The sequence below is a fragment of the Lampetra planeri genome, chromosome 36 (assembly GCF_965212315.1).
Source record: "Lampetra planeri chromosome 36, kcLamPlan1.2.h2, whole genome shotgun sequence".
Classification (NCBI taxonomy): domain Eukaryota; kingdom Metazoa; phylum Chordata; class Hyperoartia; order Petromyzontiformes; family Petromyzontidae; genus Lampetra; species Lampetra planeri.
Genome location: NC_136142.1, coordinates 1,535,851 through 1,550,750, shown reverse-complemented (window position 1 = coordinate 1,550,750; position 14,900 = coordinate 1,535,851). Strand labels below are relative to the sequence as shown.

Genomic DNA, 14,900 nt, shown 5'->3' with positions numbered 1-14,900 from the left:
CACAATCACTGCTTGTTCATGAACATTCACTGGGCTCCACCACTTATGTGGATACAACCTTAACGCTCTATTAACACCCTGTTATTGTTAAGACAGACGCACGGACTTTGAATTAAAAAGCGCAACCAATTAAAGTTTATTTTTTATCGGATGTGCCAAGAATACAAAGACAAGGTAATTACTAAACGGGTTAAACACAGACATTCGCTAAATAATCGTTGCCAGAATGAGTGGTTCGCAGGAGAGTAGCAGTTGCATGTTTAGTGAACGGAACATGATTTGCTAACGTAAGTGCCTGTATAGTTGCTGTTATTATAAGAATACAAATATACCACCGTTGACAATTTAAAGATTACTATGATGTATGTTGAAGTTCTTTCACACCGTACCGTAGCCACCCGTGACAATCGGAGGTGCAGGGGAAGGACAACAAACGAAAAAAAATCAGTTCTAAAAAAATCACTTTTTTTAATCCAGATCATTTAAAAGCGCCATAGCTCCAGTGGCTCCCTGATATCAGAAGGAAGAGCGCGTTCGAGACGGCCGCAGAAGCGCATGTGAAGGCGAGCGGTGACCGACTCTGTTCAATTGCCGGCCACAATCCGCAACGAGGATGACCGGAGTTCTCGTGATTGTGCTTGCTCATTGACGAGCTCAGCGAGGTATCGTGGTTCATTTGTGGCAAGCACTTTGTGTGTAATTGCGTAATAGTAGTATGTAATTTGTGCGTACAATTTTTTTACAACGTAAGACTATGCTTGCAGGTGCGTAAGCGAGCAGGTGTTGAACCTCTATATCGCTATATATCCCTTCTGCTGCTTCATGTCCACCCTGGTGGACACGGCGCTCTGAGTTGTACCACCGCTAAGAAACTACATTCATAAAAAAAAAAACTGAAACAAAATAAACTACGTCTTGAAGAGGTTTCTTTACCTCATAAAGTCGCATTAAACTCCCCCTGAAGATAATAATACCGTACCTTCTACAATAATTCAGACCCGTAACAGGTAACAAAAATTGCACTGTGATATTGACGTTCATAAAACGCATCTTTCTTATTTATTGACGTATTTATTTTTAATCGGAGGACGCATACTGGGTACGGTGTGGTTTATAAACGTGGTGATCTTCGTTGATTCGCTCTGAGCCGGTGGTTTTGCGGAGGAGCAGGCGTCCAGTGTTGCGTGGCAGGATTGTGGAAATGCCCTTCTCTCCTGTACCGGGTGGGATTCACATCCCTACCTATCCTCTTAGAATATTTTTTTCATATTAGAGGCTGCAGACGTTTTGCTTCGATTAGCCATAGAACTGTTATCCTGGAGATATTGGATTTTTGTTGTGTTTGGTGTCGTGTTCAGATGGGGTTTATAAAGAGGTGAAATGATGTTAAAACTTTTTTTTATTTTACCCCTCACGAGAATCCGATAACTAATTTTGTTACGAGAGATGTTCAGCAAGGGCCTAACGTCACGTGTCGTCTCCAGGCTGTGTTGTGTGCGGAGGAGCTTCTTCCGCTCATTATTTCTCACACAAAATGCTCAATATCTAGACATTATTTTACTGAAAAGGTTTTTGATAACTCAACGATGTTAAACTTATTGATGATATATCTGAAAATAAATCATTACGACTAAAGTATGAGTGATTTATTAGACTTGATCTTAACGCATTTCGTAACCAGTGACCCTCAAATTAACAATACTTGTAAAAATACACGCAAGTCAGTAATAAAAACAAAAGAGGTAGTCTCAACAAATAATTTAAATTAACGTATTTATTTGATGCCAATGCATTAAATCATTTTAATAAGCCTTTGTGGCCATTAATTTAAACTGCCAATATAATGAACAATTCGTTCATAAAGCGACTGTTTATTTTCGGAATTCATCTTGTGCACTGGCAGCAAATTCTATAAACAATGTGGCCTTTCATTATCAACACTCTAGCTACCATTTATTTGTAATTGCATCTTGCCGTACTGTGTGTAAGGCATTGCCAGTTAAGGAATGACAATGGAATAATCGCAAGTGATCGTTTTAGACTTGCCGACTAAAACGAAACGCATTCGTCACAATATAAAATATGACATTCTCGACTATCACAGGTGTGAAGACGCAGTGCTATTGACAAATGAGTTGAGTTGTTTGTTGTTGTTAATTGTGCTTGTGCACCACTGCCAACGCAGCAACAGCATCATCTCCAACTTAATTTGTTTTAGGTTTGAGATCACTTAAATAATATAAAGAATATACCACTGTCCCATCTTCGTTTTCCATCGATTAACAGCGCAAAGCGGACCCATCGCATCCCCTGACAAGGCCAGTTTGGGTGGGTGTGAATAGCACCTCGCCGCAGTAAGGGGTATTGGGGCAAGGCTAACGATGACATGGCGACCAAAGGGGAGACACAAGAGGAATCGCCAGTGTATGTACTTTGAACTTATTTTGTGCCGTACATGGCCAACCGTGCTAATCTGAGGTGTTGGGGAAGGACAACAAACTTAACACAAAAACATCAGTTATTAAGAAATGAGTTTTTCAATCTAGATGATGACTTCTTAGTGCATAGCTCAAGTGGCTTCCTAATATCGGAAGGAAGAGCGTTCCAGACGGCCGCATAAGCGCACCTGAAAGCGTGCGATGCAGTGGCCACCGTCTTTATGCGGAGATGTAGCGATGAGATTTGTTCACGGTCGGGAGACAGATCAACTGTGGACCCAGAGGGTTGGTGATTGCGAGGCTGTCGTCCAGCAGTTGATCGACCACGGCTCGTGGTGATTTTAAAGAAACACGTCACATTATTGGTGCTGTTGTTGTTTTCTATAAAATAATTTGAACTCTTTTTTGGGGGGGGAAGGAAATTCGTCAAGTCAAAAGTTTAAAACCATAGCCACTTCAGAAATGTATTTCACAAACGGACCTCAGAAGCGAAGTTGACGTGAGCCTGGGTAGTGCCTGGGTAGTGCCTGGGTGGGTTGAACCACCGTACCCAGGAGACCAGGGCAGTGGGCGTAGTGGGCAGCAGAGGGCAGTGTGGCAAATTCCATTCCCGCTCTGCGCCCCTCCACACCCCGACTCCTTCTTCTACCGGCCCCGCTCGGACAATCGTGGCGAAGTGCGGTCGAATCACCCTCGCCATGAACTAAGTTCTCATCCAGCAGTGGATTGACAAAGGGGGCTGTGTGTATGCACAGGCAGAGCTTGCCGGGTGGCAGGGTCTCACCCTACCTGCGCCGCGTGCGCGCGAGGCGGTGCAACATCCACTCGCTCACCTGGGGACAAGCTTGGTCCCCGCTCGGGCAATAAACGCGCGCGCGCGCACGCAGCGTGCGCGTCGCATTAACAACTTCCACGTCGTAAACGCGAAACGATAACATCGGCACAAGGGTGTCCGTGACTTAAACTCAAACAGCCTAAACGACTTGGGGGATAACGCCGGTTATAAACGGAATAAAGTGGTGGCGATCCGCTGTGAGAGTATGCGGTGCCCTTTTTTATTTTTGGGAAGTGTATTTAGATATTTTTAGTCGTGAGGACAGCCGCGATTAATTATGCTGTCAGTGTGCAGCTCGCCATCGCTGCATAGTTCATGGAATAATTACCACTCCGTGGCAAGTACAATTAGCACGATTGGCTACGTACGGTGCGAAAGAAGTTCAACATCCATTCATGCAGGTCGCCATTGGCTGTCGTACGGATAGATTTGCCCCCCCCACCCACCTCCATTGAAAATGTGGACATTCACGCTGGCTCAAGCCTCTAACCCGTGCGGTGGCGGTGCATGCCCTGTAAACCACCGCTGTGGCTTGTGCAGTGGAAAAGCGGTATTTCACAGGTGGCCTCGGTGTAGATTGTTGTTGTTGTTATCGTTGTTGTTGTAACTTGCTGACATGCCCCTACTGGAGGACGTTTGTGGTAAAGAGCTTCATTGGTTCATCGGATTCCTCCTGAAATATAAAGAAATATTCCGAGTTTCGGCCAGTACATGTGTTGACCTGTCGCTGTTCTCGCCTTGTGTGTGTGTGTGTGTTCAGGGCTCGCAGGGAAACAGCCCCCCCGCCAAGCTGTGCGACGACCCGGGCCAGGACGACTCGGGAGCCTGGGTGAAGTATGTGCGCTTCGCACAGGCGTGGGAAGAGGCCAACCTCGTAGCCTGGCAGAGCGGGGAGCAGGTGAGCGTGCGAGCGGCTGGGACGCTGGTCTCCTCACCCACGCGACCGCTGATCACCTTTCGATTTAAAGCTTTCGTGACTGCACGGATTTATCTTCTTGGTTCTTTCGGTAAAGTCACGTAGAAGGGAGATAATAAAATAATAAAAATAAAACATAATAAAATACAATTCTCACGACGTTTCGGCCACAACGCAAGCAGCCGTCCTCAGGTGAAGAACAGGTCTGTCGGAAAGACAGCGTCTGAATGACAGACCTGTTCTTCACCTGAGGACGGCTGCTTGCGTTGTGGCCGAAACGTCGTGAGAATTGTATTTTATTACGTTGGTTGACTCGGCCTCAAATGAGAACAGGTGCGCTGTGTAAGCATCGCCACTAGGGAGACAAAGGCGGCCGCGCGTGGTGCTGGCCACCCACCACCTTCGTGTGCCATTCCGGCGTTCATAGGTGAACAGAATTTGCCCCAAAAGTCTCAGGCCATCCAGGGGATCTTTGTCTTTGTATGGAGCGGTGGTGCGGTGGTTAGCGCGCCGCGTACGAACGCGGTCACCCCTTTTCGATTCCCGCTCACGGTGAACATCGGTGACAATTTTATGAACCGGTCCTGGGCCTGCCATAGGTCGACTCAGCCTCAAATGAGCACCTGGTGCGTTTTTAAACATATCCTCAGTTATCGATAATTCATGACATTACTTAAACAATACGTCCTTAATTGTTTGTAAAAACACATGACGTTTGCTGCACATTAAAAATGACTGATTAATTATTTATATGTCAGACTACCGAGGACACATGAAAGTCGACAGGAGCATAGCAACCACAAGTGACCATGGCCGTACCGAGAGAGTTGATACGGAAGGTGCCGGCAGCGTTGGACGACCCGGCGTTCGCGTTTGCAGCGCTGTTCTACAGAGACACTTGTGAAATAGCTACCCCTACTGATCACGGCAAGCATCACAGTGCACCGTACGCAGTAGGGGCCGGGGTTGTGTAATGCCTCGGCGTGCAAAGCCAGTGGTTTACACGTCGGTTGATGTGTTCGCCTTGAGGCCTTTATGCGATGATTACAAATTCGAGCTTGCGCAGCAGCGGAACTTTGCTCGTGGGGTAGGGAAAATTGCGGTGTTTGCTCGAGACCGTTGCCAGCCTTCGCTGCGTGTTACGGCAATGCATCTGTGTGAGGTGGTGGTAATCTCTGGTGGTGGAAATTCCACGTTACTATGGTGGAAGCCTTTTAAAGTAATATTTTGGTCAGTTTTTTTTTACACCCCCAGCTCATTTCGATTATAATATGATTGCCGTTATGTCTTGAGATGGAGAAGTCCTTCAGAAATCTCACAGATCCAGTGTCGCCCTGACATATCAGAGGACTGAACCTTGAAAGACGTCTTTCATAGCACTTTGGGAGGAAAAAACTTTTATTTTTTACGCAACAGGGGGTGGGCACGCCTTCTCACAAGCTCTGGTATGAGACCATCATACGACAGTGAAACGAAAATTCGAGTATATAAAAAAAATTCTCAGCGATGTAATTTAGCCACCTACAGGGAAAACCCAAAGTTTCGTGCGATCAGGGTTATTTCCGTCTCATCGCCAGTGTCCGGGCTGAGACCCATTGACCTGCTCGCGCTTGAGAACCCAGTTCACTCACCGGTGACCCAATCCAAGATTACAAATCTGTGCCTCGGCAGCGCGGGGGGCCGACTCATGCCTCCTGAGGCCTCCGAGCCACCCAGCCCGGGCCACTCTTCAGTCACCGCCGCCTCCTCTTCCACCTCCTCCTGGCAGTTGGGTGGGAGTTGATTCGGTGGCACGTGTCCCCCCCCCACCCCCCGTCGCAGATGTACTACAAGGTGATCAAGGATGTGGAGCCGGGGGACGAGCTGCTCGTCTACATGAGGGAGGATTCGCAGTCTGGTGGAAGCATGGCTCCCGACTTTGATGGTACGAGATGCTGGTACCGCCACCACCACCGCCGCTGGTGCTGGTGGTGGTGCTGGCAGTGTGGGGAGCGGTAGTGTAGCGGTTAGCGCGCTGCGCTACGAACCTGGCCATGTCGGGGTTCGATTCCCGCTCATGGCCAACACCGGTGACGATTATCTGAACCGGTCCTGGGCACCCCCTAGGTTGACTCAAACTGGTGTGCTGTGTAAACATCGTCACTAGGGAGACAAAGTCAGCCGGGTGTGGTGCTAGCCACCCACCCCCTCGTGTGCCATGCCAGCCTTCATAGCTGTGGGTCTCTATGTAAATCTGTGGGTCTCTATGTAAGTCTTTGGATCTCTATGTAAAGTCTGTGGGTCTCTGTGTGACTCTGTGGGTCTCTGTGTAACTCCGTGGGTCTCTATGGAAGTCTGTGGGTCTCTGTGTAACTCCGGGGAACACGACGAGCGGCCGACCCACGAGCTGTGCCGCCCGGTGTGCGACGCGAGTGGCCGGGCAACGCGCACGGCTCCCCATGTTTGCTTTGGCGCCGACTTCAGCACCGTGCCCCCCCCCCCCCCTCCGTGCCGGGGAACGCGGCGGCCTCGTAATGCCCCCCCCCCCCGCCGAATTTGGTGACGCCAGGCACAAACGGCGGCTCCAATTACACGGATGCCTGCGTCGCCGCGTTTCTAACCCCCCCGCAAGTCGCGTTTCGTCCGCGACGGCGTGTGTAGTCGTGCAGTCCCGTGACAGGAGAAGTAAAAAAACACACCACGGAAATGATGATGATGATGGTGGTGGTGGTGGTGGCGATGGCGGCGATAGCAATGCAATTACATTGGCGGAGATGAGCCGCGGGATTGCGCAGGAATTTGGAAGTGCGCTTGAATCTGCGTCCGACTTGAATTCATGTGTGACGCTCTGTGGTTGTTAAATGATAACGTAGGTTCTCGCCATGTTAATCGTCCACATTTAGACTCATTACCGTAGCTGCTATCCGATGTGTGTGTGTGTGTTTGTCATTGAGTTGCGTTGCGTCTTGTTCGGCATGATGTCCAACGTTTCGCGCTGAGAGCTTCTATTCGATCCCTAAAGAAGCTTCCCGGTGCGCGACAACGAACCGTTGTTCAGACTTTGCGCCAAACATCGACTGTGCGAGAGCATTGGGAAGCGGCCTCGTGGCATCGTTCACGGTGGCGCTCGCTCGCTCGTGCGGCGCCCGCCGGAGATTTCCAGCTCGCGGGAAGTTTGACGTTGGGACGTTTTGAGCGAAGGGCTTCGCTGCCAACTCGACACTTGCCCTCCGTCGATGATTTAACTGGAAACACATGTCGCGGGCTTGCTCGTTTATTTGAATGTCAGGCTACGGTGGTTTGAAACCTTGTATGACTGCATGCGCGCGTGCGCGTGTGTCGGCGTGCGTGTGTGGGCTGCTTGGGCGTGCGTGCGTGCGTGCGTCTATATAGCCGTGACTGGAGGCGCGTGTGTGCCTGTGTCAATATGTAACATGTATGCACGTGTGTATGTAACTCTGTGCGAGTCAGCGTATGTGTGTGTACATTTCCTATTTTAGTACCCATGTGGGTATATCTATGTAGGTGTGGGAGCGGTAACGTAGCGGTTAGCGCTAGGAACCCGGCGGCCCGAGTTCGATCCCCGCTCACGGACAACACCAATGACGATTATTTGAACCGGTCCTGGGCCTCCAATAGGTCGACTCAGCCTCAAATGAGTACCTGGTGTGGTGTGTGAACATCGCCACTTGAGAGGCAGGCGCCTGGGCGTGGTGTTGGCCACCAACCCCCAAGTGTGCCCCAACAATCTGTTAAGGCTATTCGGGGGAGCTTTGTCTTTGGTTATATGTTAGGGGAGGGTTGGTGCATTCGTTAGGCCTGGTCGTAGCTAGGGATTGGTAGTAGCAGCTGGGGTAGTGATAGGAGCAGGGGCAGGTGTTGGGGTAGGCCTGCTCATAGCTGGAGATGATTGTGACGACGGTGACGATGATGAAGACGACGACGGCACGCCCTGCGTGTCTGCGCGCGTGCAACAGACGAGCCGCGCTTCCGCTGCGGCGAGTGCGACGAGCTGTTCCGCTCGAAGCAGGACCTGCGGCACCACCAGCGCTTCTCGTGCCACAGCGGCAGCTCGGTGCTCGCCTCGCTCAGGCCCGAGATCTCGCCGGCGACGCCGGACGCCGGGCAGATCTACGAGTGCCGCGACTGCGACCGCATCTTCCCCAATGCGTACAGGTGAGGCCACGTCGCCCCGGCGTCTCGTCGCTTCCGCCGGCCCCGGGGGTCGTCGAAGAGGGGGTCGCGGCTCTCCGACGCCGCGCGTCGTTCGGCCACGGCGGTGTCCGTTTCGTTCCGGTCAACGCAATCGAGCGGCCGTCGTCGTTTTGCAGATTGCGTGGCGATGCGTCTGTTCGTCGATTCACCGTCGGCGTCATCAGTTGTTTGTTGTTCATGTCGCGTCTCCACCCGTGCGATGAGTCTCCATTCCTCTGGGGGCCGTTCTCCGACACCGCCGCCATCATTGTCGGACAACGATGTTGTCGGCGATGATCGTGGAGGTGGCCGCCGTGTCTCTGCCGTCGCAGCGGCCGCGCGGGACCTGGCGGAGGAGAGTTGGTGGCATTGACCCCTCTGACCCCCAGCGATGACCTCTGCAGTGGAAAAACAAAAGACGCGCTGCCGCGGGGCGTCGTGTAGAAATCGTTTTTACTCCGTGTCTGCCCGGGTTCGAACCTTAGGCCGTCAGCGTTGTTGCCGGCTCGACGCTCTGACGCAAGCACCTCGCGCGGATTTGTTTGGATTTTTATGTCTCTCTCGAAAGCGAGCGTGGCCTCTCCAGGCCTCGATCGCCCCCCCACCTACGGTAGATGAGCCGCTGTTTTGAGTAATTCTGTTTGAATTGCGTTTCGCGCCATATCTCATAACTTCACAGGCAAACAGGATTAAACTTTAATGTCCATGCATGGATTATGAGGCAGGCGAAAGGAACATTGTTGGGAGAGAGGGGCGGTCGTGTTTGCTGCATTCGGCTTGGTGTGTCCGAGTCAATTATGGCAGATTGCACGTCTCTGTGAACGCTGTTACAAAGTCTCGCGTGTGTGTCTGTGTGTCTGCGTACCGTGTTCCTGTGTGTGTGTGTGATTATGTATTAGTTCATGATTACATTTTCGCTTTGTGGGTAGTGGTAGTGTGATTGGCGCGCACTGTGTTATGAACCCAGCGACCCGAGTTAGATTCCTGCTCACAGCCAACAACGGTGACGAATATTTTAATCAGGTTTTGCGCCTCCCCTAGGTCGGCTCAGCCTTAAACGAGTACCTGGTGTGGTGTGTGAACATCATTACCGGTTAGACAAAGGTGGCCGGGCGTGGTGCTAGAAAACCCACCACCTCATGCGCTATGCCAGGCTTAATAGGTGCTCGCAAACAACAGCATATGCCTGGCTTGGCGCTGGCTGTACCACTCGCATTTTTATTAAATCCACTTTAATAGGTACTTGCTCAAAGCACTTTCCACGAGAGTCTATTAAGCTCAATGGGTGATGTATGTGTATATTCCCTCTTGGGAGAGCACACACACACACGCACGCAATATATGTGAGAATAGATCTCATCAGATTCTATAACCAACATTTGTATGCACCGCCACTAACGACGCGGGCGTTGGGGACAATGAACACTTCAGTTAATCACGCCTTAACGAAATGTAACGTCGATTTCTCTCTCTTGGCTATGAAGAAGGGCTATTGCGTGAAAGGTGTCCTATTTATATTACTTTTCCTTTGAAGGACACAAAATGAATAAAATAAAATAGTTGAAGTTCATGGATTTGATTATATGAACATTGCACGTCAAGAATTTGGCTTACGGTGATCCGTTTGTTTACTATTTTCGAAATTAATCTTAAATTTTAAGGCAGCTTTGACCTCACGGCCCCTTAAGAGCACCTTTAAAATATATTATAATATTCATTTTAAGTGTGTGTATTTGTTCTTTGTTTGTCTCAAATGGTGCGTTCTTAAATCGAGTGTAATTGTTTGTTGATTTAGCGATAAGTCAAGAAATATCCGAGTCTGTGCTCTGTGGTTGCCCCGAGTGAATGGGGGTGGGGGGCGGGGGGGCGCGGTGGGGGGGGGGGGGCAGCGTGGGGGGGGGGGCGCGTGGGGGGGGGGCTATGTCAGTGTGCCCAACCCCTGGCGGCCAGCTGGCTCATAATCTCAGGAACGTAAACGCGGCCCCCTTCAAACGAAGATTTGCGTGAGACAACCAAAGGCTGCTGCTTGTTTCTTCAAAGCCCGGCAGACGGAGTCCGAGTAGGAGAGAGATCCATCTCATGGACGGGCATTGAGTCCCAGAATCCAGGGACCTTTCCACTGACAATGCACAACCTCCTTGTCCTCTTGAGATGTCCTCTCGAGATGACCTCTCAATTAACCGCCAGAGGAACCGATCCGGAGAATCGCTGGGTTTGTGTTGCAATTTGGGGCACTGAACGATCTTTTGTGAGGTGTGGGGGGGGGGCGGTTTGAGCCCAAGTCTATCGGGGGGCCTCTTAAATCACGCACCACACCCTAACCCTTGATCCCATTGAGCCACCGGCAGCCGATATACGGCTCACAAAGAACCACTGCCATCTATTCTATCGGCGGTCGTTTCAAAATTGATTCTCCGAGAGCTTTTGATAGTCTCCCCGTTGTCACTGCACGTTTGTCGATGGGCGACGTTATTTCCCGTCGTTTTTTGTTGGGACATCCGTCCTGCTAAAGTCAGCTCGGCCAGACCATCTCTCCAGAGCGTCGGCTGTGCCTGACATGGCACTACTCGAGGTGCGGCATAACGTACGATTCGGATATCTGCTCGTTGGTACCGGCTGAGCTGGCGGGAATTGAGCGCGATCACCTTCTCCGTAATAGAAGTGTTTTTGGGGTTGTGGGTTGACTCTCCAACACAACGGTGTGCTGAACGAGTGACGAATTGGCACATTTTCTTTGCGTGACAAACCTTCCTAATTTTCAGGTGGTGCGGGTTAAATGACACATTTTTATTCACGCGCTCCAACCCTAAAAAAAAACTCTTTTGGATAATGTTGCTTGCGAAAGCCTACCACGTGCTAAACTCACCTTATCCGTACGACGCCGAAGATTTACCCAGGGACAGGCTGACCGAGTCTCAAGACTTTATTTCTCAGCAGGGTCCCGCTGCATCGGGGGTATGTCCAGCCAGTTGATATTAATGAGGGATTGGCAACACGTGGTGGAAGAGCGGGGAGGGTACGAGGGGGTAACACTCGACGCTGCTGAAGCCCAGCCCACCTGACAGCATCACGTCTACAACACCTGGCAAGCCCCAACCGTCTCCCATCCAAGTGTTAATTAGGCTAAAGCCCTGACTAGCTTCCAAGATCTGACAAGGCCCGGGCACATTTAGGTTGATTTGGCCAATACAAGTAAATTACGTGATAACGATTTCAAATTAGCCGGTTGTCACATAGTTTCACGGCATCGAGATGTTAACTACCTCGCCTGGTATGCAGGAGGGTCATGGGTTCGATCTCAACCCTGACGGTGCCTGCTGTATATTTGGAGTTTGTGGTCTCTCTCTCCTCGTGGTCGCGTGGATTTTTCTCCGGGTCCTCCGATTTTTCCCTCCACATTTAGAATCAACATCACGCGTTTGAGAGTATTTGGCTGCGATAATTTTCAACGTGTTAAGCCACTTCCTTGAGCTGTCATTTGTGGCCAAGTCACTTCTGAAAAAGAGCTGTATAGCCCAGTGGGCCTTACCTGGTCAAAAAAAATAGTTTAAATAGTTTAGTTCTCAATCACACAGCTCATGCTGTCAGAAACGAGAGGGCGATAGGCAGGGGGGGGGGGATGTGGCACAGATTTGACAGCGGAGATGAGGCTGACCGCTTACGATCAATTCGCCGAAACCAAACTTTTTTTTTCCTCTCGGCATGGATGGCTGGGAGGGAAGGGAGTTCCAGACTTTGAGAACAGCATTCATATCTAATCAATGAAAGTTGTTACCCATAACATTACCTGTTTTTTTTGTGTTCAGGTCACAGCGTTATTGACGAAATAATTGTTGTGTTTTTGTATGAAAAGGAGAATTAATTTGATGAGAACGGCGCTCCATACGGGATGAGTTCTCACGCCGGCTCCATCGCCACGTCCCCCCCCTCCCTGCACCCTCCCTGTCGTTGCCCACACCCCCGCACCCCCCCCCCCCCTATCTCCGTTGTCTTATTTTTGCGAGCAGCCTGGAAAGGCACATGGTGATCCACACGGACGAGCGCGAGTACAAGTGCGACCAGTGCCCCAAGGCCTTCAACTGGAAGTCCAACCTGATCCGCCACCAGATGTCGCACGACAACGGCAAGCGCTTCGAGTGCGAGAACTGCGACAAGGTACGGCAGCAGCAGCAACAACAACAACAACGATGACCATGTAGTTCACCGCGATTGTTTTTCCGTCCAGGTGTTCACCGTCGTGGTTTCCGTGCAGGTGTTCACAGTCGTGGTTTCCGTGCAGGTGTTCACCGTCGTGGTTTCCGTGCAGGTGTTCACAGTCGTGGTTTCCGTGCAGGTGTTCACAGTCGTGGTTTCCGTGCAGGTGTTCACAGTCGTGGTTTCCGTGCAGGTGTTCACAGTCGTGGTTTCTGTGCAGGTGTTCACCGTCGTGGTTTCCGTGCAGGTGTTCACAGTCGTGGTTTCCGTGCAGGTGTTCACAGTCGTGGTTTCCGTGCAGGTGTTCACCGTCGTGGTTTCCGTGCAGGTGTTCACAGTCGTGGTTTCCGTGCAGGTGTTCACCATCGTGGTTTCCGTGCAGGTGTTCACGGTCGTGGTTTCCGTGCAGGTGTTCACCGTCGTGGTTTCCGTGCAGGTGTTCACCACTGTGGCTTTCACGCAGGTGTTCACAGTCGTGGTTTCCGTGCAGGTGTTCACCGTCGTGGTTTCCGTGCAGGTGTTCACCGTCGTGGTTTCCGTGCAGGTGTTCACAGTCGTGGTTTCCGTGCAGGTGTTCACCATCGTGGTTTCCGTGCAGGTGTTCACCGTCGTGGTTTCCGTGCAGGTGTTCACCATCGTGGTTTCCGTGCAGGTGTTCACAGTCGTGGTTTCCGTGCAGGTGTTCACCGTCGTGGTTTCCGTGCAGGTGTTCACAGTTGTGGTTTCCGTGCAGGTGTTCACAGTCATGGTTTCCGTGCAGGTGTTCACCGTCGTGGTTTCCATGCAGGTGTTCACCGCTGTGGTTTCCGTGCCAGTGTTCACCATTGTGGTTTCCTTGCAGGTGTTCACAGTCGTGGTTTTCGTGCAGGTGTTCACAGTCGTGGTTTCCGTGCAGGTGTTCACAGTCGTGGTTTCCGTGCAGGTGTTCACAGTCGTGGTTTCCGTGCAGGTGTTCACCATCGTGGTTTCCGTGCAGGTGTTCACAGTCGTGGTTTCCGTGCAGATGTTCACCGTCGTGGTTTCCGTGCAGGTGTTCACCGTCATGGTTTCCGTGCAGGTGTTCACAGTCATGGTTTCCGTGCAGGTGTTCACCATCGTGGTTTCCGTGCAGGTGTTCACCATTGTGGTTTCCGTGCAGGTGTTCACAGTCGTGGTTTCCGTGCAGGTGTTCACCATCGTGGTTTCCGTGCAGGTGTTCACAGTCGTGGTTTCCGTGCAGGTGTTCACCGTCGTGGTTTCCGTGCAGGTGTTCACAGTCGTGGTTTCCGTGCAGGTGTTCACAGTCGTGGTTTCCGTGCAGGTGTTCACCATCGTGGTTTCCGTGCAGGTGTTCACAGTCGTGGTTTCCGTGCAGGTGTTCACAGTCGTGGTTTCCGTGCAGGTGTTCACCATCGTGGTTTCCGTGCAGGTGTTCACAGTCGTGGTTTCCGTGCAGGTGTTCACCGCTGTGGCTTTCACGCAGGTGTTTACCGACCCCAGCAACCTGCAGCGGCACATCCGCTCGCAGCACGTCGGGGCGCGCGCACACACCTGCACTGACTGCGGCAAGACGTTCGCGACGTCGTCCGGCCTCAAGCAGCATCGGCACATCCACAGCACCATCAAGCCCTTCAGCTGTGAGTGCTGCCGCTCCTCTCCTGCCGTTGTCATCGTGGTCGTCATCGCCAGCCTCGTCGTCGTCATTATCGGCATCACCAGCGTCATCGTCAGCATCATAGCCAGCATAGTCGGCGTCATCGCCAGCATCGTCGTCATTGCAAGGACCATCGTCGTCATCATCATCAGCATCATCAGCGTCGTCAACATCATCATCATTAGCAGGGTCGGCATCATCGTCAGCATCATAAATGCTGTTGCGACTGCTGCTGTTGTTGTTGTTGTGTTGTTGTTGCCAGTGGTGGTTGCTCTGGCCCATTGGGGACCCTAATCAAGAAATGCCTTGTGGGGGCCCGGCCCTTTGGATTTATAAATATCCACGTGTGAGAGTAGAAAGCCAGAGACGCGAGAGTGAGGTGAGAGAACTGGACACCAATGTCGAGGTGTGTCGACATGGGAGTAAATGTGCGTACACCAGATAGCGATGGGAGTGATTTAACTGGCTTTAAATACATAAATAATCGTACTTCATCTTTTTTAGGATCTTAGGCTGATATTTTGGTTGAATCCGGAGTCCCTTGAGCTGCTTGGGCCACTAAGAGTTTTCTTGTATGGCTCCAATATACCGCACGTGGTGACACCACAACATATGGTGACTCAACTTCCGTGGTCCAGTTATCACTGGGACTACTGATTAAAGCAAATGAACATGAGACAACACTTGAAATGAGTTTCACATCCAATTATC

General features: G+C 51.1%; 1 protein-coding gene across 7 annotated transcripts in view; it reads left to right on the top strand.

Annotated features, from left to right (window-relative positions):
* LOC144730689 (MDS1 and EVI1 complex locus protein EVI1-B-like) overlaps positions 1 to 14,900 on the top strand; it is a 268,787-nt gene that overhangs the window by 222,302 nt on the left and 31,585 nt on the right. For 5 of the 7 annotated variants that reach the window (XM_078611376.1, XM_078611374.1, XM_078611373.1 and 2 more), the window contains 5 exons: positions 4,034 to 4,171; positions 6,011 to 6,113; positions 8,146 to 8,344; positions 12,370 to 12,517; positions 13,992 to 14,172. In XM_078611376.1, coding sequence (XP_078467502.1) covers positions 4,034 to 4,171; positions 6,011 to 6,113; positions 8,146 to 8,344; positions 12,370 to 12,517; positions 13,992 to 14,172 — 769 coding nt within the window. The remainder of the gene's footprint in view (positions 1 to 4,033; positions 4,172 to 6,010; positions 6,114 to 8,145; positions 8,345 to 12,369; positions 12,518 to 13,991; positions 14,173 to 14,900) is intronic. The other 2 variants (XM_078611379.1, XM_078611375.1) reach the window with 1 other exon arrangement.